This window comes from Varanus komodoensis, unplaced genomic scaffold (genome assembly GCF_004798865.1).
Source record: "Varanus komodoensis strain SLA01 unplaced genomic scaffold, ASM479886v1 scaffold26, whole genome shotgun sequence".
NCBI lineage: Eukaryota > Metazoa > Chordata > Lepidosauria > Squamata > Varanidae > Varanus > Varanus komodoensis.
Window position 1 is genome coordinate 9,626,115 of NW_025335684.1, and position 24,105 is coordinate 9,650,219.

The 24,105-nt window shown below is 48.7% G+C and overlaps 1 protein-coding gene across 1 annotated transcript in view; it reads right to left on the reverse strand.

Moving 5' to 3' along the window:
• XYLT1 (xylosyltransferase 1) overlaps positions 1–24,105 on the reverse strand; it is a 127,070-nt gene that overhangs the window by 30,088 nt on the left and 72,877 nt on the right. The window contains exons 5-6 of the mRNA XM_044433280.1: positions 15,416–15,496; positions 5,009–5,225 (exon numbers count right to left, since the gene is read on the reverse strand). Coding sequence (XP_044289215.1) covers positions 5,009–5,225; positions 15,416–15,496 — 298 coding nt within the window. The remainder of the gene's footprint in view (positions 1–5,008; positions 5,226–15,415; positions 15,497–24,105) is intronic.

Consider the following 24,105-nt stretch of genomic DNA (forward strand, 5'->3'; position numbering starts at 1 on the left):
CCGGCTCTGGGGACTGACGCGGCAGGTTAACAAGTCATGTGCAAGCAGATTCCCCCTTTGTTCATTTTTAATTTTTAAGGAGTCGAAGATGCCCCTAACAAGCATACACTGTAGAAAGAACAAAAGGCACACGATCAAATTTACCGGCAAGAACAATGATAGGACTTTAAAGAGCAGGGACTTTGTTGGTTAAACAAGGGCGGGGGGAGATCAATGCCAAGATGATGATCTATAAATACACTGAATGGCGTTGGCGTGGCTGACCTCCCCTCCTCCCCCAAGACAATCCCCTTACCCCTTTTTTAATGTTAAATGACAGCCCAGTGAATATGGATTTTATGCTTGAATTGCCTCATTAAACCATGCACTGTCATTCAGGCGAGAGGGATGGGGTGGTGCTGTGTGTGTGTGTAAACCTACACAATTACCCGCTGCCCTTTCATACTGACACAAAACTCTGCCAAGACAGTGCAGGAAAAGGTGATCTGAGTTGAAAGGGGGGACCTCTCCTTTTCGTGCGTGAGAAGCAGCACCGGCAGCAGCGGGAAAGGAGGGCACCTGATAGGTGTGTGTGGGTAGACACCAGCCCTTGGCCTGGGCATTTTCTGAATGCATTCACGGGTGCTTCTGGGTTAATCTCGACCCGGGATGTCATGTCCAAATGGGGGCTTCCCTCTCTACACAGCCCCACATGTTACGTCAGTTACAACGGAAGCTTCTCTGCTCTCCTACTGTCCTGCCGTGCTTTCCAAGGGGGTCGACATTCCACGCCGGTTTTAGCAGGTTTGCCGACTCAGGTGCCAAAGAAAGGGAAACCCGGAGCTGGTGCAGTTTTGCATTTTTAACTATAGCACCGTTGTGGCGGCAGAATGGACGCGCCGCAGGACAGCGATTACGGGACAATTTCTGGGGGTCCATTTGGGGGCAGTGCTGGGCTGTCTTTCGGTCCAGGCTGTGGTGCAGCAGAACCAGGGGCTGGGGGGTCACATTTTCCGACACCAAGCTCAGGGTTGCTAGAAGAAGTGTGCTGGCTGGCTGCCAGCAGGCTCCCAGGCCAGGAATAGGGTGTTGTGACTCACAGGCAAGGTTCTAAGCAATTTGGGCCCAACCTTCCCCACCGGCCTCAGTTCTGATGCTCTTCAAACTCATCTCTTTACACAAGGAAGCACAATCAGCCAGATCCACCAGAAAAAGAGCACTTCCACCGCCGGTTTATTGGCACTGTGCTGTTTTGATGGTTATATTTATAGCTGCTTTAGGGCTGCGCGTGATATTTGCTGCTTCAAGTCCTCTGCGGAAGACACTGTATCGGTTCAAATGATAAATAACGCAAATGAATGAATAAATGGAATGCAATAACTGAGCTGCTGATGTGATTTACCACCCACCTCGCTCTGGGCTTAGCTGCAATTGTCCCTGCAGTGGGGCTGCTGCGAGGGGGATGATTTCCCCCCAGTGCAACTTCCTGTTATCATGCCAAATATATGGGGCTGCCTTGGTCTCGAATGGGTAATTAAGACCCATTAGAGGGGCCCAGTTTGGCCCTGAATGGACCTTCACATCCTGCCCCTTTCCGCCATTTTTAAAATTTAAATATAGAATGGAAAATATTTATTTTTTGTTTATTTATGCATGTATTTATAGGCCTTCCTAGCCAGCTTACAATTGCGAAAATGTTCTCCTTCCTCTTTCTGAACCAGGCTCTCCTTCCTCTTTCTGAACCTGCTGCTGATACAGGGGGCAGGGGAGGAACAGAAATTAAGGAAAGGAGAGAAATACGAAGTTAGAGCTACGAGAAAGCAGCGGCAGTAGCTGAAGAGGGCTGGGCTAGCCGAAAAGTCAGGCTGAAGCTGAGAGAGCGAGCAAGCGCACTGGGGAAAGTCCTGGGAGGAAGCGTGGGTGCTCCACTTCCCCTCCTCCCAGCCTCAAGTTCCACCCTTTCTCTCCCGTGCTGCGCCTCTGCACCGGCCAGTCCTAGCCCAGGTGAAGCTGTAATCAACTGACGGCAGGTGCTGCCATCAGTTCCTGTGCCACACAGGCCAGGGGGTTAAATGGCTGCGTCCGGGGGTCCGTCCAATCCACAGAGCGCAGGGCTACTGGCTAAGGAACCTTAACGGGACTCCTCACACCAAGAGGCCAGCAGAAGCCAGCTGCTGAAGGAAAAGCCCCGGGAGAGAGAGGTTGGCCTCTCTCTTGGTTGACCTCTCATGCCCTGCGTCCAAGCATCCTCCAGCAGGTCCCTGGCTGACCACTGTGTGAAGCAGGAGGTGCTGAGATGGCTCCTTGGTCCACTCCGGCAGGGTTCTACCTACCTACCTACCACATCTGTATGCTGCTCAATTGTGCCACGGCAGCTCTGGTTTTCTGTTCTTGCTCGCTGTGACAGCTCAACGGAACTCCAGCTGTAGAGGAAGTGGACCTTGGAAGGATTGTTTCTGAGGAACAAATTCGGGAAGAGGCCTACGCGGCCCTGGGCTATCCCACCTGGTCCAGGTTTGGGGAAGCTGCTCTCAGCAGGCTCCCTTGTTCAGCGAGTCCACATTTCCGCTGCTCTTGCGCTTCGTCCTCCATGGCTACCGCTTGCTTGCCTGACAGGCAGACCGCTGGGGAGCGAGCAGGGCACGAAACTTCCTGATGGTCCTTCTCAGCACCTCCCTTGTCTGGGACAGGGTGAGTGGCAGGGAAACAGGCCAGTTGCTAAGGTGAAGCAGAGGAGCAAATCTGGGCACTTCTGCCAGAAGACCCCTGCTGGGGGGTAAGCCCCTTAGCAAGTGCCCGACCATTCCCGCCCAGCACCGGCCTTGCTGGATTAATGGAACTTCCAGACTGGCCCAGTACAACAGCATTTGCCTATGAAAAATGCAAATATTGGGTTGCATCCAATGTCAATTCATTTCTGCATCAATTAAGACTAATATTGCTAAGTCAAACTGAGAGGACGGGGGTGATAGACAAGACTAGGAAATGTGATACCCCTAATTTTTTAAAAAATAACTTCATTCTCTCACTTGCTACGAGGAAATGATCACACCAAGATCTTCTAGGAAGCCGGAACAGAGATGGGGACACAGAGATGGGTGTCGCCATGTCTCTGTGTCTAAAGAGCTGCGGGTGCGTAAGCAAGTGGGGAGGCAGACATCTGTCGTGATCACTCAACAGTCTGTCTATATCAAGAAAAAAGGAACCCTGTGATCTGGCTGGTGGCAGCCAGAAACGCTGCTGAGATGCATATTTGAGGCCGAGTCTCCTTGACATGGAAGAACAAAGATTTACTGTGCAGAGTATCTAAGATTTATCTGGACCTTGGCCAGAGCCTGGGCCGCTGGGGTTTCACTGGCTGGGGCTCCAGCCTTTTTCAGTGATGACGGGACCTCGGTGGTACAGCAGAGGTGCGGACCGTCTTCCAGGCTGAAGAGGAATTCGATTTTGGAGACACTTTGGGGGCCACAAAGGGGAAAGGGCAGGGACCAAAAGACCCAGCATTTTGTAGCTTAAAGCTCCTACCGCTGCGTCTTGGTCCTTATCCCCCTCTGTACAAGGACATCTTTTCCCTTCAATCAGCAGCAACAGGGCGAATGCCACCAGACAGAAAACCCTTTAACAAGCAAACATATAACACCGTTTAAACTTCTGGGGCTTTGCTCAATTTGAGGGGAGTGAGTTCTTCTGGCCGTGCCTGCCAATACCTGGTGACTTGCATGTGGGGAGAGGAGAAAACGAGCTGGCAAGTTAGCATGGACATGAGCAGGAACAAGCTTGGAGGAGAAACCTGGAGATGGTTGAGCAGCTGAAATGTTGCTGATTTGCATGTCCCTCGTGCCATGTCCCAACTCAGAACTGGGGCCTTGCACTGGTTCCCATCCACACGTGCTCTCCTGTGCCCCATGGCTGAAATCGGCGTCCCTCTCCGATAATGTTTGATCCGAGTGGGGGAGTCCCTTGCAACTTCTAGCAGGGAGAGTCAGGACAAATGAAGGGAAGGACTTATGCACACGGTGGAGAACTGAACTATTTATATTTATAATAACTATTTATATTTATAACTATTTATACTTATAGGCCGCCTAGAACTGCTGAGGCCTTCCTGTAGTGGCATCCACCACCACAAAACGGGATGGCCGCCAACCCGGGGGGCTTTAAAAGGGAGCTGGGGAAATGCTTGGGGAAGACTACCAGTGGCGACTTGTCGTGGCTCCTGGGCTACCGCCAGGATCAGAGGCGGCCTTCCTACGGACACCTTTTGCCGGGGAGCATGGGTGGGTGGGTGGCATCGCCCTCTTGTTCTTAGCTGTGGGCTTCCTGCGGGCAACGCATGAGCAGAACATTTGCACACAAATTGTGTTAGGTAGGAGTGCTTTTTGGGAGCTGATTTGGACAGAACGCACAGTGCTGTGGTTTGTACCGATTGCCTCGGTGTTAAAAGAATGTGCAAACTGCAGCCTGTCTCAGGTGTGAAAGTACATGGAAAAACCCCTGTCTGGGCCCACTTTGGATCACTGGATCTGATCAGGCTGGAAGTCTGTCGAGGTCAAATGAGACAGACTTCCAAGCATCAGTTCATCCCTACTTGGCAATGGGTTGGGCCAAAGATAGAGGGGCTCTCTGACCAAGCCAGTCTAGGCCTCTCCTCTCCTCTCCTCTCCTCTCCTCTCCTCTCCTCTCCTCGCCAATGCCCTGCACCCTTTTCTTCCTCTCTGAAAGCCCTTTCAAAGCCACCGTTGTTCCCAGAGCTCCCATGGCAGCTGGGAGATGGCCAGGGGAAGTCGCATGATCAGATCTTTTTCTCCACATTTGTGGCTCTCTCTATGGCCGTAGCAAAGGAGACTTAAAGAGGCCCAGGCACATCTGGGGAGCCACTGGGGGTGCTGTGCAATGTGCGAAGAGTGGTGCAGCTTCAAAGAACCAGTCAAAAGAAGATGCCACCCTGGAGAATTGCAATCCAGGCGATCCAGGGCACCCCTCCGTGGCATTGGTGTGTCCGTGGGAGATGGCCTCTGCATCTACTCACCTCAGCTGGGAGCAAAGTATACGAGTAGAACCTCTTCATCTTGGTCACCAGGTCATCGGTTGAAAATGTGACATATTCCACAAACTTCCGGTTCAGCAGGAACCAGTCCGAACCACCGTCTATGGTGATTCCTTCTGGAATTTTCCGGTCCCCAAGGCGCCACATGTGAGTATCGCATTCCAGGAAAAGTCTATCCAGTCCTTGTTTTCTTATGAACCTAGAAAGGAAGGAAAAGGAGCGTTAGAAAGATTAAACATATCTTATCACAACAGGATCTAAGACACCTGGGGGCTTTTATTTCCATTTTGATTCTCATGCTGGGGGACTGGACGTTGATGACTGCTGTTATTTACCTTATAGAAGTTTGCTATTTCATCATTGTCTTATTTCTTTATTGTGTACCTCACAATAAAGGGGTGGGAGGGTTCCATCCTTAAAGGCTTCCTAAACATAATGTAAAATAAATAGCACAGCATAAAGACCTATAATTATAATCTCAAAGGAGAGCCGAGTGGTTCCTTTGCATGAGGAAAGGATAATATGGCTCCTGCCCCAACCTCGGGCCAGTCCTTCCAGAGACAAGAAGCATCCATCACCAGACCCTACTTAGCCGAGTCTTCCATAAATCTGGGAGAGCAGGCAGATGCCGGAAGACTAAGCATGTCTTGCCGCTCACACTATCAGGGCGTTTAAAGGCCTCCCCAAAGGCAAAGCTGGAAACAAAACAAGGCCAGGTGTTCTACCTGGGCAGGTACAAGAAAACGGAGTTGAGTAAATAGGAACAGCTGGTATAGATCCCAAATGCACATTCACACTGCAGTGACCACCTTTGCACACGCTCCCTGGTGTGCATGAAACTTTTGGCAATTAGCAACTTTATCCTTGATTAGCATTCCTCTGAAAAGCAAACGAGCCAAGAAAGAAACCAAACCACCTTACAGATCTAATTAAAGTGGTGGGGGGTGGTTAAAGCCCAGACACACAAACCTCTCTGCACATTTATGATGTCAAGAAGACAAAAGTCTAAGAAGCTGGGAATTTTTTACTTTGTATAGATGAGCTTCTAATTTCACATTCTATTACAAAGGAGTAATGGAAACATCTTGCAACTTTAATGCTGGGTGCTAGAATCTCCAAATACAATATTTATGCAATTCTCTGCAAAATTAAATATTTATGCAAGTGAAAGCTCAATCATTAATTCCTATTATTTGAGGTGGGAAAAAGCCCTTGGAAACAACTTTTACTTTGAATACACGCTTTGAAATAATTATTTTAAGAAAGGGGTGACTTTCCTAAATAGGTGAACAATGTCCCTTGATGACAAAATTGCTTTGTCGCATGACTGGGCAAAAACGGTCCAAATGCCCCCATCGTCTGGAGCCAGTGAGCTGGAGCAGACGTAGTCCCAATTTCAGTCCCATTGAGTTCAATGGGTCTGCTTCCTCTAAGCATGAACAAGTCTGGATATAACTCGGTTCCATTTTTCCCCTCATGGAGAATTTGGGGACGCCCTTTCAGTCGGTAGGCTGGCTTAAGTCTGGGCCGAACAGGCATCTTCCTCCTCCTCTGCCTTCCTCTTCCCCTCTTGCTTTGTGTTAAGCAAAGTTCCCTGTGACACATGAAGACTGAGCAACTCTGGCTTAATTTCCTCTAACGAACCAGGCAAAGGAGCCAGAAGCATCAGGCTGCCATTTATCCGCAAAGATCATCCGAACCGGGCCAAACGGTTCGCACGCCCTCACTGGCTCCAAGCACTGGGGCTCCCATCTGCTGGGCACGGCCACCTCCAAACTCAGCCACACCTGCCCATCCAAAAAGGTGACGGTCACTGGATGTCTTTGAGCTGCAGCAGCTTTCCTGAGCTTGATTGTGGCTGGGAGGCGCGTGAGGCTGGAACGGGGCGGAAGACGGGGCAGTAAGAGAGGCTGGCGCCTTCTGCCCCCTCCAGACAACGGCAGTTTGGACAGAGAAGACACCTTTGCTCTAGCTGTTTTGTCCATGCCTGCTGTTCCCCTGAAGCCCTGGAAGTTTACATGCAGGGAAACACAACTCCTGGGTGATAAAGTTTTCCCACCTTTGCTCCAGAAGACAGCAAAATGATTCTTCAGGGACTGTCTCGTTCCCACTTCAAAGCAAGTAATATTACCCATGAGGCTAATTATTGCTGATTGCAACTTGGCAAGGCTTGAAATAATTAAAAAAAACCCTGAAATTCCATCTCTGGTAAGCACCTCCCGTGAAAGGCGCAGAACAACGAGTATGACATCTGCTGTGTCCACTGGAGATTAAATATTCATCTTCTAACATTAATCATTATAATGTTCTGCAATAAAGTCTAAATGACATCCCAAATTAAAAAGGTTAGCAAAGGGGCTTTCTCTCTCCCTTGCTTGCTTTCTTCCTCCCCTCCTAGCAATTAACAACCAACAGATTCGTTGTAAGTATTTACTAACAAACCATTTGTCCCTGCTAGTTTTAACATATGGTTGGAACATCCACACATTTGAGAATGAAGAGGCCACTCTGGGGTCATAAAATCCGTACATTTTAAGGTGTTTCCCCCAAAACTTTAAAGGAAAACTCTGTTGTATCCTGGCATTAAGACAATGATGGGTTTCTTTAAAAACAGCAGACAGCGACATGGGAAACAGGCTTAAAAAACAAACAAACCTTCCTTTAATTAGTTGATGATGCTTGAAGATGACATTGTATTGGCATGGAGCATTAACTTACCGTTGGGGGTTCCAATGCATCCCTCCAGGATCGAAAAGAACACATGAGTGAGGTTACGGGGCTGTGCAGGCTAGTCCCCACCCCCTGCAGCTGCTGGCTTGATCCCTTTCCACCAGCGTGATCTGTGGTGGTAACACCACTTTGTTCTCTGCACGGGTGCAGCTCATCAGCATTGAAATCAGCTGAGATCAAAATCACTCATCATTCTAAAAAAGAACATACCGCACAAAGGCTCTCTCCATCCTTCCCCAGAGTCCCAATTTTGGGGGGGCCATCACCTCCCGCCAGCATACCCAATGCGAAAAATGTAGTCTCAATCATCTGGAGGGCACTAGATTGGGGATGAACGGCCTAGGACAGCGGTGGCGAACCTCTGGCACGCAGAGCCCTCTCTGTCGGCACGCGAGCCAAGCCGCCCCAGCAGCGCCCCAGCAGCCGAGCATCGGATAACAGCGCACACAGGGGCCATGTGCATGCTCGGAAAGGAGTAGCGGTGCCAGGCGATGATGTCACGAGCCGCGGCACATTAGCCGCAATGATGTCACGAGCCGCGGCTCATTAGCCGCGACTCGTCCGAGCTTTCGCATGGCTGGTCAGTGCGCTGCCAAGGATGGAAGGATGGATGGATAGATAGATGGTTAGTTGCTTGGACTGGTTGTGAAGTGCTTTTTCTACACTAAAACCTCAGTTTTCAGGTTTTATTGCAATGTTGTGATTAAATAAGTAGGTTTTGGGTTGCAGTTTGGGCACTTGGTCTCTAAACAGTTTGCCATCACTGACCTAGGATTTTAACAGTCGAGACAAGCACTCAGAAACACCCGCAGTGCGCCTGTACTGTATGCTGCTTTAAAATTGCTCTTCCTCCCTCCAGGCCTGAAAAGCAAACTGGTGTGCCCCTTCATGCTGCATTTCGATCCCAAATTTTGTAGCCAGAGTGGTTATTTCTCCATTCTTGGGGGACACCTATTTCTCCTTTGATCAGGGAATTCAAAAAACCATGCATGTAATAATAGTCAAAGGAAAAGCCAATAAAGGCACGGTGCGAGAACCAACAGGTGCCGGTATGGATATTACGAAACACACCACCTTTACATCCTTTAAAAAAATCAATGGATAGGGCATTTCAGCAATTATTATATCATGCTTTCTAGATGCAGCAAGCAGGACTTTGGGGGCTGATCTACTTCAGGGAGACACTGTAGTCAATTAACCAAAATTAGTAGCGGCATGAAATTTCAAACAAGCAAAAAATGTTCTGTGGATATGCTGGTTACCCAGCGCTGGTGCTGCAGGGAAGCAAGAGGTTAAAAGGCTTGGCTGCAGGGAGAATGAATTGCGGTTTATGTGAAGTGCTCGGCAGTGCAGGGCATTAGCGGTGAATCATTGTTACAGTAATACACAAGCATTTGGGAGATCTGCCACGCTGATTAACTGCTCAGAAACAGACGCATGTCACAGTCGAGAAAGAGGCAAGCACAGGATGCTGAGACAGACATGGATCTCAGCCGAGGGACCAGCTCTGTCAGCTAAAAGCCCTCCAAACTGGTATCTGCTGCAAACAGACGCTAGAGTTTGGGGTCATTTTTTGCTGTTTTGGGCCACAAATCGTAAGTTTTGTGCTGCCAAGCACAGCACTGCACTGATACATCACATGCGGCTTCACAGGTAAAATGCGTGCGCGCATGCACAGAGAGAGAGAGAGAGAGAGAGAGAGAGAGAGAGAGAGAGAGAGAGAGAGCGAGAGCGAGCGAGCAGCTCCTCAGGCAACTCCAGGCCTGAGGACATTCTGGGCTGGTAGGTCCTCTCCTCTACTGGGGGGCCTAATTAATTAATTAAAAGCTTTTTAACTACTGTCCGATCACAAAAGTCTCAGGACAGTACTACGGTAAGAGGTATAGCATTATCGATCCTCAGATAAAACCCAGTTAAAACAACAGTTAAGACTTAAAATGCTGGGCAAAGAAAAAGGGGTTGGCCTGGTGCCGAAAGGAATAAAATGTCGGTGTCAGGCGCACCTCTCTGGGAGCATGTTCCATAACTGGGGCATCACCGCAGAGAAGGCCCTTTCCCAGGTAGCCACTCCCCTGATCTCCTTCAAAGAGGGCTCCTGAAGAAGGACCTCCGACCCAGATCTGGGGGGGCAGGTATGTATGGAAGGAGGCGTGCCTTCAAATATCCAGGTCCTAAGCTAGTTAGAGCTTTATAAGGCATCACCAACACCTTAAATTGGGCCTGGACTTCAATTCGAAGCCAGTGCAGATGGTACAGGACCGGCGTTACGTGTGCATCTCTGCCGGTCCCTGTGAGCATCCTGGCTGCTCTGTTCTGGACCAAATGAAGTACCCAGACTGTCTTCAGGGGTGCCCTTTGTAGAGCTCATTACAAGAGGCTTCCATGGAGGTTAGTGGCAGGCAACACGCGGGTCTGTCCTCATATTTCAAGTGTCCACAGCTCTGTGCTGTTTTGCTTCGGGGCAGAACATTAAAACTGGCAGGAGATTTGGCTAATCAGCACAGTTTGGAGCTCTGGGTGCGAATCATATGCTTAAAAAGCTTCAGGGCAGAGATGGGCAGTGGGCTCCACTTAGAAAAGCTGCTTAAAGAAGCGTCTTCAATTTCCATATGGCTTTGCTAGGGTTTAGATTGCCCTTCAGCTAACACATGTTGGACAAAACCAGGTTTCAATGTAATCCCGTGGCCTCCAGGCAACATCTGGAAGGACACGCGACTTTTGGGAGTTCTCACTGCCAGTGCTGGGACTGCACACCTGGAATGCCAAGGCCAAAACATTTCTGAGGTCCCAAGAGCAACCCTGGAGAAGGGCTTTAGCGGGTGTTCGGCGGGGGGGCTGCAGACTAGCAGCACCGAGATGCAATAGATCCACATCTCACTGGAGCATCCTACTAAGACAGCCAAAACTGGCCATCAAGCTGAACTGCCTGGCGAGAGGACCACGGAGCCCGCCACGGCTTCCTCTGGGCTCCTCCTGCCCCAGGGGGAAGGCCTGCCTCTTCTCCGTGTTTGGAGGGTTCTGGCCAAGCCACAGGGCTGCGTCCTTAAAGCTGAGGGCATTCTGAGCAGGATAAATGTGGACCACACGCGAGCACGCCAGTCCAGCACCGCAGAGCGCTAATATGCAATTAACTGTTCACATACTCTGAAAGGAGCCTTTCCATTAAAGACACCGGCAATTATTCCTCAGAAGAAAGGCCAGGTGGCACAGTCAAACATTGTATTATTACATTAATGGGCAGATTCGTGGGTCTGAAGCGCCTAAATCATTTGGGTCCCAGCCGAAGTCAGAGCTAAGGAAAAAAGGGAATCCCAGGTGCCTATGAAAAGCCTTTCATTATTGCCCAACGCGTTGCGGAAATGCTGGTTTCCTTCACTGGGGCTGCTTATCTTCCTTTTGATGTGGCCGGCATCCTGGGGCTGGCATTGTGCAGAACTGTCCTAACGCATTCTCTCTCTTTTTGAAAAATCCTTCTATTTAGTCAGCTGCAGGGTTTGAGGAGCAGCGCTCAGGTGAGTCAGACCCAAGGAGAAGACAATCTCCCTGACCTTTCCTTATTGCTTTTCCAATTTAGCTCCACTGCCTGACAGGAACGTCAGCAAAAGCAGCGCCCGCCAGTCAGAATGAGGCCGATGCCATTTCCAAAGTCAAAGGGATTTGCTCAGCAAACAGTTTGCGTATTTAACAGGCTTCACATGTCTATGATACAATCCAGTTTGGAAATGCATTTTTCTTCAGTGGTGAGGCTCCCAAGTCTGAAAGGATCTGTGAGATGCATTATTTCCCACCATCACCCGCCCCCATATTGTCTAGTGCAGCCAAATTTCAAAGAGAAACTGGTACACCCTTTCCTTTGGCTGGTTTTCCAACTCCAGAGCACCTCTGCTGGCCATTTCTAGCCAGGGTTCTCCCTACCATTAGAGAGAACGACGTGCTTGCACCAGGTGGCGGGAACTGGGATGCAGTGCTAAAAACTCCAGGGCGGTTTCCCCCAAACCGCTCAACTGTTCCCTGCCATGTGATGCCACCACCATGGGTGCCCCCTCACCTCTTCTGGGCCCCCTAACCTAACCTGCTGCCCTGTTGAAAGATACCATTCCATTGCTAAAGTTGAAGTAAGAACGCGCTGCCAGTCCAGTGACCTTGAGACAGGAAACCATCTTATCCTCTGGCTTGGGCACCAAAATGCCCTGGCTGGGCCTTCTTATTTTTTCATGCACTTATAAATGACACTGCTATACCACCCAGGAGAGAGATTTTCCCTGGGTGGCGCATTGGGTCTGAGCTGCCAAAACCAGGGCCTGCGTCTCTAGCCGCTAGGCCTTGCTTGGCAGAGGTGGAAGACGCTGCCCCAGAGTTACCTCTTGCTTAGCTTTCCAGAGGCCCTGGAAGAGGACTAAACATGCCGCCGTGCTTGGCCTGGGATCCCACCTTATCGGACCAGTTAATGAGCTTCTGCTTGGAGTCGTGATTAGCTTAACGAGCTCATGCCTTGTTCTGTGAGTAGTTAATTGGGCTATTTAGGGTATGTTATGAGAAGCCTTGCTGACATTGATGGAAAGCCTCAGGTGTTACGACTTGCGGCCGGCTAACGAGGATGGGAACCTTCAGGTCCCACAGAATCTGATGACGGGAAGCTGCATATAGCTGCGCAGGTGCGCGTTGCCTGGGCCCTGCCCCAGTTCCGCAGCCATCCCCTTCCCGGCAAGCCGTCTGCAGAGGCTGGCCATTTTCCCTTGGGCAGGGCTGCTCAGACAGCAAGCGCCCTGACCCTCTGGGCCAGCTGATTGGAGCCACACACCCGGCCCTGTAAGCGTCTCCTTGCCTGCTAACCCCCTCGTGATGCTCACTTCTGGAGTCATTTGCTCGCCTTTTCAATAAAGCCTTCTCGTATGTAAATCTGAACTGAGCTGTTGAGTTCTTGGGGCACTCGAACCTGCAGCCTGAAGTCGGGGCAGAACAGGTGGCGAAACGTAAGCATACTTTATCGGCATAATCACAGTATGGAACACAGCCATAAAACTGAACTTGGACACCCCAAAATCAGGGCGGTGTTGGACTCGGACCCAGATCGTTTGCACCAGCCTCTCCACCTCTTCTCGACCAGGTCCCCTGACTCTCTTCCCCGTCCGTGACACTTGGCTGAGCTACCATTCTCCAGGGCAGGGCTGATGCTGTGTGCTGGTCTAAAAGAGGAGTCCCAGCAGCAAAGCAGGCCACCAGACCCAGCACCCTGGAGAGGACTGAGAGAGCCACTCATCCCAAGTGGAAGCATTTGTAGGATGCATTCAGAATCCCTTTCTCAGACACCACAAAGTGGAAGGGACAGGCCTCCAACTTGGGGCCCAGGATTCCTCCATTGGGGGGGGGGGCAACTTGTGCCCTTGGCCCACAACTTCCATGACCCCCAGCCTTCGCTATGCTGGCCAGGAGGGATTGCAGTTGTAGGGCTCAGCATCCTGAATGCCACAACCTCCCTCCCTCCCTCCCTCCCTCCCTCCCAGAGTTACGCCAGAGCAGTTCTTCTCATCCACTTAATTATGCGAAGATGAAAGCAAGTGAATCCAGCTTTACCTTAGAAGAACAAAAGAAACAGGCGTTGCTAGCTTTCTATAGAATCGGATCATGAATGCAAAATGACCCCATTGAAAGTTGATTGCAGACCAATCACTAATGCTCTTCCCTTCCCCACAACCAAAATCCCCCAAACTAAACCCTCCAGGCAGTTCCCGATTTCTCAGAGCCTTTCTCGAGTTTTCCTTCCCCATCAGACATCCCCCCATCCTCCTGCTCTTAGAAAGGCTCTCGCTTTCCCTTATTTCAGGAACTGCCCAGCATCCTTCCTCCTTCCCTGGACTTCTTTTGTCCTTGGTGTTTTAATCTCCACATCTCCCCACACTTCATCCAAATCAGAGCGTACTTCCAGATCCTTCTGAGGCTCTTCTGCAGAGCTATCCGTCCGATAACCCCTGCGCGGTGTGGTGTGCTACGCACGAGGAGCCAAGCCCTGGGAGAGCTGTCCTTCCCCACCAGATACTTCTCCCTTCCCTACAGCTGTGGGCCGAGGGCTTCAGGAGAGTAGGTCCTTGCTCCTGCTGCTGCGCTGTAGAGCTCCATGGCAGAACCTCCACGGCTCGCATGCAACGGTTCAGTTCCCGGTGCCTCCAGGTGGTGCAGAGAAGTCCTCTGCCTGAAACCTCAGAGGGCTGCTCTGAATTGTTAGCAACACTGAGCCACATGAACTGGGAGATCCAAGGGCGGAACACCTTGCAGGCCTGCATGGGCTGCTGAGGTGCCTAGAGACCAGCAGAGCGTGCTCTGGCCGGGACAACGCTCCGTGTGGGTTGTTGCTGCTCCTGGGATCCGCTGTATTTCCACTGTTTAGTCTACAGGTGGAATTACTGGTGGAACATTTAATCTTTGTGTATATTTATTGTGGTGAGGCTGTTTTGATTAGGTCCTTCCTATTTATATGGCCACTTAAGCCTGGCTACATGACCAGTGAATTATCTTGGAGGTCAGCAATGCTTTCCTGATGTTCTGAGCCACGTGAGGCAAGGTCTGCCACGGAAAAGGAGCATTAGCAGAAATGCTAACTCTGGAGAGGATCCAAGATCCTGGCTTCTAGCCACCCCTTTCCTTCCCATCCCCAAGTGAAACCTGCAACATTCTGTTGCTCAACATTCTACCAGAGTCATTCTTGTTGGGGTACTTGAGTTTTTATCTTTTTCCTTCCCTTCCCTTTTAACTTATGCATGAATTTGCATCTGCTTAACTACAGAAAGTTCTCCAAGTAGGCAGAAAGCGTCCACTTCTTCTTCAATAGCACTGCCTCACATCCAAACTGACAAGAATACCACCACCCAAGTTGAATATTAACCAGAACAAAAAATAATGATCCTATGTTTGCGCGCGTGCACACACACACACACAGCCCCCACAAAAAAGCAACCCCCCCAAAAAAACATGGTGCAGTGCATTTCCAGTCTTAGATAATCTGCATTATCAAGAAAAACATCTGTTACACAGAAGCTGATCTCATGAAACACTGGGGGTGGTTTGGGTTTTTTTTTGTGGATTATAGATTACAGAAGAAAAACATAAAAAGAGCTTTCCATATTTTTGAGCATCTTGACATGCCAGGGAATATAAAATGACAACGCTTGTCGCTCCAGAGAGAGAAGCATAGACATGGCCCTGTTTGCCTTATGCGGGGATAGGAGGCTGCAGAAAGTGAAGAAAGCATTTTGAAATACACCAGGCCACTCACATGGAAGGACAGAGGTCCCATAAGGGCCAAACGTTGTGCCAGGTTCTACTCAGGAATCTGATTTTAACAGCTGGCGTAAAGCAAAATTGACTGGATAGCAGGACCACAGCCTAACCGATCTCATAAGGTTGTTGTTAGGATAAGACGGAGAGGAGAAGGATTGTCTAAATTCCCTTTAGTTCCTTGGAAGGAAAAAAGGTAGGATGCCAATGCAGGAAAGTGTTGAGGGGAGAGAAAGTGAGAGGGGTAGAACATTGAGGGGAAGGCACAGAAAAGATGCTTGCAGACACCATGTTGCTTCCCGCTGCTTTAACTGGATTATTTGGAAGAGGAAAGTAGTCATAATGTTTTTGCTGACACTTCCAGAAGCACAGAAAAGGTGACATTACCTTGCATTGTCTCTTCCGTGTGACTTCAAGAAGTTCATGTCTCGATATCGGGAAAGGAATGCAACCAGCTGGTCATTTGTCCTGCAAAACAATTTGAATTTTTAAATCTTTTTTTACAAAAGAATATAACCTTGGCCACAAACATCAGACAAATTATTAGAAAAAGACAAGTTCAGACTTGGAAAACACCATTTGGTTAGTCTCCGAGGGCAACTAAGAAAAGTCCATGGAAAGCTTTGCTTCCTGAAAGAAATTATTTAGATCAGATGCACTTCTTCATTTGCTCAAACATCAGAACTGCTTCCCCTTACATGAACATAATCTGTCACACAGCAGAAAGCACCATTTTATTCTCTCTTATGAACCTGCCCAGACCCTAAGAACTTCCAGGAAGGCCCTTAGGGCCCTTCACAGGCATGCTTGGTGGAAATGGAGGAGAGAGCTTCCTTGGTGACTGTCCCAGGCTCTGGAAGTTCTGCCCCAGGGAAGTTCAGCTGGAGCTCTCCAAGGGGTTTTCGGAGATAGACCAAAATCTTTCTGTTCCAGCAGGCCTTTGGGAATTGACTGGACCTCTGAGACTGCGCTGGATTATTTCTACTTTGCATAATTTTAGCATTTTCAAGTTGGTATTTTATATAATTTTAACACTCCATTAATATAATTATCATTTTAACTTTTGCATATTTCTAGTCATGTATATGTTTTTAATGTCATAAGCAGTCTTGGACCTCAGTACTCGGAACAGGTGGAAATAAATCCATAAAATAACAAATGCAATAAGTACTACCATAATAACATAACTGTATTTGGAAATTCATTAGGGGTTAATGCAAACAGATCTGCAGTTCTTGAAGATACTTCTCTGATCATGTTTTTATTTCATATATGAAATATAGTTGAACAGTGTATTTTGCTCTTCGTTTTTTAAAAATTGAATTACTCCTCCTGCTTCTAGCTTCGTGCAAAGCACATGTAAATACCACACACAACACGCAAAGGAAGCACACGTGTAAAATCTTTCGCACTCCTTCAGAGTACTCGGAAAAGGCAAATAGGAAGGGAGCACATAAAAGAGTATTTTAAAACCAGCATGCACGAAGTGGAGGCTTGTAACACATGAAGACTAACGGAAGAATTGTGGTACCCAGAAATGAGGATTAATTTTCAAGACACCACGTTGTGCTCTCTCTCTCTCTCTCTCTCTCTCTCTCTCTCTCTCTCTCTCTCTCTCTCTCTGTGTGTGTGTGTGTGTGTGTGTGTGTCTGTCTGTCTTTGTCTCTCTTTCTCACACACACTTTAGTTCTTCTCCGTTTGTGCTCTCTCTCTGGAATTTAAATATCAACCCTCTCTCTATCAGCACTGTCAGCAAAACTAAGAGTAAAATATAGAAAGCCCAAGCAGTGAGTGCTGAGCAGCTGGTAGCCGAAGTGGTGCCAAAGGTAACCTTGAGGGAAGTCTCAGCGATGTGGTTTGCAGAAGTCCAAAAAAACTGCTTTTAAATAACCCTTAAATCTAACGAATGGCTCTTTTCTCCAGAGAATTCACTAATCTCTGAGTTTTTTCTGTAGCTGCAAGATGCTGACTGTCATTTGGGGGGAAACAAATGGAAAACTGAGGGTGTTGAGACGAATGAACTCCTCTAAGCGCGAACATCTTACAGTATCCAGGGAAAAAGAAGGGCTGACCAGACAGAAGCACTCCTGATCATTTCTGAGGACAAACAGCAACGTTGGCTTCACGTCTCACTGGTTCAGCTCCGGAACCAGATGTTAAGCATGGTGACAGGCCCATTTGCTGTGCTGCAGGAGAAGCTTTGTGTTTCGAGAGTGCTGGTGCAGAGGCGAAAGTTAGGAAAGCTGCGGACAGTCCCATGGCATGCCGTTTTCAAGAGTGGCGGGGGCCCCCTTTTCAAGAGGGTACCCACGGAGTAGAAATGATTCACACTTGAAGCGGAGCAGGCAGCCTAGAATAATCCAGGGCGACTCTATCAAAACAGCCAGCCTGCTTGGGAGCTCCCATTTACAAAACTCTCCGGCCATCTGAAGCAGCAGTTCATTATTGTGCTGATGAATAACCAACGAGTTAACCATTGACTGAGTCCAGACCAGTTGGAACATCTGTCTATCAATCACCCTAAATGGCCAGATTGCAGCGGCCTGGGCCCTCCCTTTGATCCACGTTCAGGCAGACTTGCAAGGCCGCTAGGGTCAGAATTTGTATCTCAATTTGGCATCATACATATCTATATATCTATATCTATCTATTTCCCCCTCCGTCGTAAAGCCATGCCAATTTTCACATTTGCTGCTTCACTGGCTCGCCATCTTATGTGGGATGAATAGACACTTAGGGAATTTACTTAGCCATCTTTCCACATGAAAAGGCCTCAATGCTTGACATCTTGGGGTACATTTCTAGGCAAATGCCAGCTAGCTAAGACGATCTTTTCAGAGATTATCTTCACTTTTCTCCTTTGGCTTCAACCAAGAATAAATTTAAGAGCTTCTGGTTAATGGAAAACACACACACAGAGCTCTTTCCCCAGTTGTGTTAGCAGTTAGTGTGTTAGTCGGCAGGTCCAGAGTGTTCTCTAATTTGTGTTGTTATGTGCCGTCAAGTTGTCTCTGACATACGGGGACCATATGACGGAGCGAGGGCCGTCCAACAAGTCCCGTCCTTGACAGCAGCAGGGCTGTGGAATCGGTACATAAAACTTTTGACTCCAACCCAAATCCTCAATTTATGGTACCTTTGTCTCCTTTATTTAAGTATCAATATAGGAAATAAATGTACTAATTATTTTTCCTATATGGATTGAAAGCACTCAGTCTACAAACTGCTGCTCTTGATGCTCTTGTAGGTGCATTTTTATCAGAACCTCAGAAACAACTAATTTTGGCATCACATGCCTTTTCACAAGCATCACCTTCTGTAATGCATAAACACACATAATATTTCCCATCTGTTGTCGCTGTAAAGCATTCAAAAACAGCTGACTTTGTTGACGCTTCTTTTGCCATTGTGAATTTTTTCTTGGGGCGCTGCTTTCACTAATATATGAAATTAAAATATATCCTGAAAATATAACCTGAAAAAATAGACTACTCAAATTATTATCTGTGATATAGTAAATTTTAACATATTATTTATTTTACAATTTAAATTTGTTAGGAAGAGCCAGAATCTTTTTGGTGATTCTGACTCCAGTAACCCAAGAATTGTTTCTGACTGATTCCACAGGGCTACTTGGCTCTTGTAAATGCAAGACTGTGCTTTCCTTTATGGAGTTGATACATCCATCTCGTAAGTGCCTTTTCTAATTATAATGCTACTGAATTAAAAACGCATGTTGCTTGAAACATCTTTTCTACTTAACTGGTTCAGAGTTTTCTTGGCTGTTCAGTATGTGGATACCACTTGTCTCGCACATCCCAGCGTACAGCAGAAGTGCAGAACCTCAAGACCAGGGCCGGCCCGTGGGCTCTCCAGGTGGCCCCGCCCCTTTCCACTGGCCCCGCCCCTTTCCTTCAACCACCAACCCTCTGCACACTTTCCCACCATTCCAAAAGGTTGAACTGACCCTCTTCAGGCTTAGTCACTGGCAGGGGAAGCTTTTCGCTAAAATAAGTTGGCCTACTTTCCATTCTGGCCTGCCCTTTTCCTTTGGCCCTGCCACCATGGGACAAGTCTCAGGAGGGACGGAGGTGAGGCCAGTCGGCCTAAAAATAGCCTGACTTGAAGCTCTGGCTGATGTTGACCAGATTTGGGGGTATCTGCTAGAGATGTATCAAAACACCCTGGATTACTTGTAAAGAACTGGGTCACAAGCTCGCTACAGCAACAGTTGGGTCAAGGTTTGTTGGGAAAACAAAAAATGATATAAAAACAGAAGAAAAGGGACCAGCACCAGGGCTGGCCCCGGATTGCTGAGATTCCTGATTATTGCTCTTTGCTGGTTCACTTCCGAGCATCACTGCCTTGCCTCCACCCCTTAAGTCACTGGTGCTAGTAGTGGCAGCGGTAGTGTGACATGTGGCACCACCACAGTCAATTAGCTACCCACAACACCAGGATACAATGCCCCTGCGGGCATTGTGGGGGATTTCAAAATGGTGGCCAGCTTCCTGCACCCAGCTGCCAGGGCGGGTACAAGAGCCAGAACTCACTGCCAGTGGCCCCTGCAGGGGCGCTTGGGAGCTGGCGTCTGCCCGACAGTGCCAGCTGCCGACGCCGCAATGGATGAAAACACGCCCAGGCAGCCCATCCAAGATGTGGGTGAATTTGGGCCACAAGCCAGGACCTGCAGCACTGGCCATCTGCAGAGCTCTGATAAGGGCTGGGGGAACCCTCTCCCAGCTTGGTTCTACTAACTGCACAAAGCCCACCCAGCAAAATGCATTTCTGATACTCTTTGCAGTGCAGGAGTGACACCACTTGGATGAGACACGGATACCCACCCGGAGAAACTGATGTCAGAAATGGACATGCTATTGTTTAGAGGTGGCACACCTGACTGTGAAATTCACCATGGGGCCAGGAGCAGGGAAACCGTATGCGAGTAGAAAAGGGCTGGGATTGTGTTATGGCTCTGAACAACAGACAGGAAAACACTTGGTGCATATTCTGGATAAACACCTGAAGCTCCAGGGCCTGCTGCAGGCTCATCTGGGCTTCAGCAGAGGGTTTCGAGTCTTTTAAACTGGGCCAAAAAAATCTCACGGAAAACAACAACGCACAACGAAGACTTCTTTGGCCAGACTGCTTGTGCACATGCGTGTCCCTGGCGTGGGGCTTGCTGAGGTACCCTGGGGTTTGTATGTGGAGGTGTAATTACACTGGAGAAAAAATGGATCAGAGAAACGTAGGGTTAGCTAGTTGTGTGGTGTCCGAGCTAACGCAACTTGACCATGTGTATGGTGGATGGGAGCTAAGAATCCAGACTTTTGGAAGGCTCTGGATTGGGGAAGGCTGGATTGGAGTGTTGGACAAGATCCAGGGAAACCCAGATCCCATCGCTGCTCAGTCAGGAAGTTCATGGTGATCTTGGCCCCATGTGTGTGGACGCATGAAGCGGGTACATCAAAGCACAGTGCATTTCTGGAAAGCACATACGGAAGGAACCACCAGTGAGATCTGGTGGTGTGTGGGGGGGGGGGGGCTGATGTCAGCAGGGGAGCCACAGAGAAGGCGCTTTGCCACGGGCTCCCTCGGGCTCAGTGAGTGCAGAAAGCCGGATGGAAGCTCTGCAGAGATGGAGCAGGTCAACTGGCAGCTTCACGGATCAACGGAGGAGCGGGCAGGCCAGGGCAGGAGGCTGTGCCGGAATGACAGAACCGGGGATGAAGCACCCCGAAGGTCAGAAGCGTGTGATCTTCAGCAGTCCCAAATAACCACTCCACAATGCACATGCCATCCGTTCTCTCCGGACACTGGGGTTTCTAAGCCCTCTTTCCACCAGCTATTCCCGATTGCCTAATTATTCTCTCATCCCAGAACGACACAGGAGAGCTTCAGCTGCAGGTACAGCTCTACCGATGGCCGGCTCGGCCTCCTGTGGACCTTCATTATTTTGTCCTCATTACTTTGTCCTGCTGAGAAGGGGTCTAACAATGGGGATTCCTCCAGCACTGGGCACAGAAGAATCATGGGTGCTTCAGGGGGCTACATGGGCACCTGCCTGGGCCTGAAGGTCACACTCCCTTGTGGCCAAGGTCAGCTGGGCATCGCACAGAGAAAGTGGTGCAGATGGCAATCCGAGCATCCCGCTCCGGCCAGCTCCATTTATTCTGCACTGCCTCCGCCCTGCCCGCTACACTCGTGACAGCTCGGCTGATTAGGAAACTCCCCCCAGGCACCAAATTGTCTCTGCAGTTTATAAAATGCAGTTTTCTATTTTCGTTCCGAAGGGCTTGCAATACACGAGAAAGCTGAAATGTCGGCGCTTCGATGTAAATTATAGCTTTGCTCATCACGGTTAACTAAAAATTCAACCCAACAAACTATTGCAGGGCAATTTAATTTTCTTTTCCCTTGTTATCAAAATGATTAGTCAATAGAGCTACTGGACATGGTTTTTCTTGTAAGGAATTGAACCAACAGTCCTCAAAGGAAAACTTCCAGCTCATCTGGGGGTGGAACACCCTACTGGTCAAAGAAGGGGCTGAAGTGCCTTCCCTCTTTCAGTTTTCAAGGTGAATACTATTGACCGGAAAGCTACATTCATTGGTGGATCCTTCTTTGGCCACCATTTCAATTTCCTGTAACTACTATTGGAACAGTGGTAAACCACCATGTACCTTGCTTACAGGGCATTATTGGGAGATAAAAATGGATGCCTCCAGTCTGAGGTCCTGCTGAATAATGCTGGTATATCTTGTGCAACCCCATCTCTGAAATTTACCCCAACTATCTCCACCCATCGCTGGAATTTGCCTCCACATACCATTTTTCTGATATCCAAAATGGGCCCACAAAAATGGCTCAGTATTAAACTTTATCTTGACCTTTATCAGTCTTACACTTTATTTTCACAAGTGTTTTTGCACATCAGGAGTGGGCCACTTTCAGCCTTGAGTTTCAGGGGACTCCATGTGAAGGATGTGGGGTCAAAGGAACCTCTACCCAATATCTTGCAGCCAAAGTCTCTTTCCGTTAGCATTTAGCCTTAGGACTGGTGTTTTAACCGTCTAGGAAGAGGGAAGAGGCTGATGGGCGGCTGGTAAAACTGTGATGTGCCATCTGGGGAACCGTGGAGGTGCAGAGTCAAGCATCAGACCTGGCCCATGGGCTGGAGGTTCACCACCCTTGTTCTACCATTCTGATATTGCTACCATTGAGACGACACAGTTTATCAACCATCTCATCTGGGACCTTTCCTAACCCTTCATTGCAGACTTCACTGTTGGATTCAGGACTGCAGGAACAGTGCCTCTGGATCCCCTTTGTTGGGCTTCAGAAACAGGAAGGTGTGGTAGTCCTCATGCCATATTGGAGGTCAGCTCAGAGATACCTGGGTGACCAGTGTGGCAAGCAGAATCCCAGCTCAGACAGGCCTTTGGTCTGATCTAGCAGGTTCTCTCTGGTTTGCACAGATTGTGAAGAGGTGCCAGCACACCTCCTAGGTATGGATGAAGCTGCCAAGCTTTTCCAAAATGGCATCCATCACCTCGGCTGCATCAGATGTATCCTTGAGTGCATTTCTCAAGATGGACACACTTGTTTTTTGTTTGCGCACCTTTTCCGATTTCCCCAGTACAGTCACGTGTCCGTGTGTCCACTTCCATGTAACATACCCATTCAGGTGTGCACTTTTCGGTCAACCCATTTGACACAAGGCCCGAATTCAGTTTGGGATCGCCTCTTGGGGACGAGGCTAAAAATCCTGCATCTTAAAGCTCTGCCTGCCACTAAGTGGCTTTCTCTGCGGTGGCACCCAACCTATGGAATTCACTCCCCAAAGAGGTCCGCCTGGCACCGTCGTTACTGGTTTTTCGGCGCCAGGTAAAGACCTTTTTATTTAAACATCATTTGAATTGTTAAAACATATGATCTGGCCAGGGCAACTTCTTCTTCCTTCTCTTTCTCCTCCTATATTTTTATTTACTTAATTTATACTGATAATTTTAATCTTATATTTGTAAATCAATGTATTTTTTGTATTTTTGTATTTAATGGTAATTTATTATGTGCTATTGTATTTCAATGTATTTTATCGTGTTGTAAGCCGCCCCGAGGTTTCGGCAAGGGGCGGCATAGAAATGTTATAATAATAATAATAGTAATAATAATAATAATAATAATAAGTTAGCTTGTGATCAGCATTTCAGCCTTACAGAAGGGGAGGAAAGGAACAACAGCTGGGGAAAACCGATCCACGGTCAAGAGAAAAGGGGGACTCCGGAGAGCCACAAAGAGGGAGGGGCTGGATGAGGCTTAGAGACCTGAGCTTCAACCCATCCTGTAGGCCCATCCCAACAGTTTATGAATGAGGCCCCACTTCGTTGCCATGGTACTGCCCGGACGTTCCCGTTCCTAATTCTTAGACAATTTGTCCATTTTGTCAGCTCAGCTACGTGGCAAAGTTTCCAGCTTCCTTGAGGAGGACTGGGCTTTCCATCATGGAAGTGCTCCTCTCACCAAACCCCCTCCCTGCACATACACGGAATTCTAGATGTATTTTTAACTGAACGGTTCTGCAGAGTTTCCGCTTTCTATGAACTTTCCCCCACAAGGCTCCAGAAATGCCTGTGGGGCTTTGAAATCTACCATGGCTGAGTCTGTCTCCTGCAACCTGGTGCCCTCCCGATGGATTGGACTGCAACCTCCATCACTCCCAGCCAGTATGGTCTGTGGTCAGGAGGGCCAGCAGGCCATCATGCAAAACATCAGGCTTGCAGGAGACTAGGGAAGGCTGCGCCAGCTGCAAGTAATACCCACACTGGTTGGGGATGATGGGAATTGTAGCACCACCCATCTGGAAGCTGCCAGCTTGCGAAGACCATTGGGGAAGGCTAGTAAGGCTCGTGCTGACTGGGAATGATGGGAACTGTAGTATCACACTTGGGCCACCAAGCTGGGGAAGGCCATGCTAAGACAAGGAGCTACAGATAATGAAGTCTCTGGTTCAAATTATGGTTCTGTCTTAGGGGGTGTAGAGAAGATGGTCAGCCTCATACCTGAGAAGCGGGGGG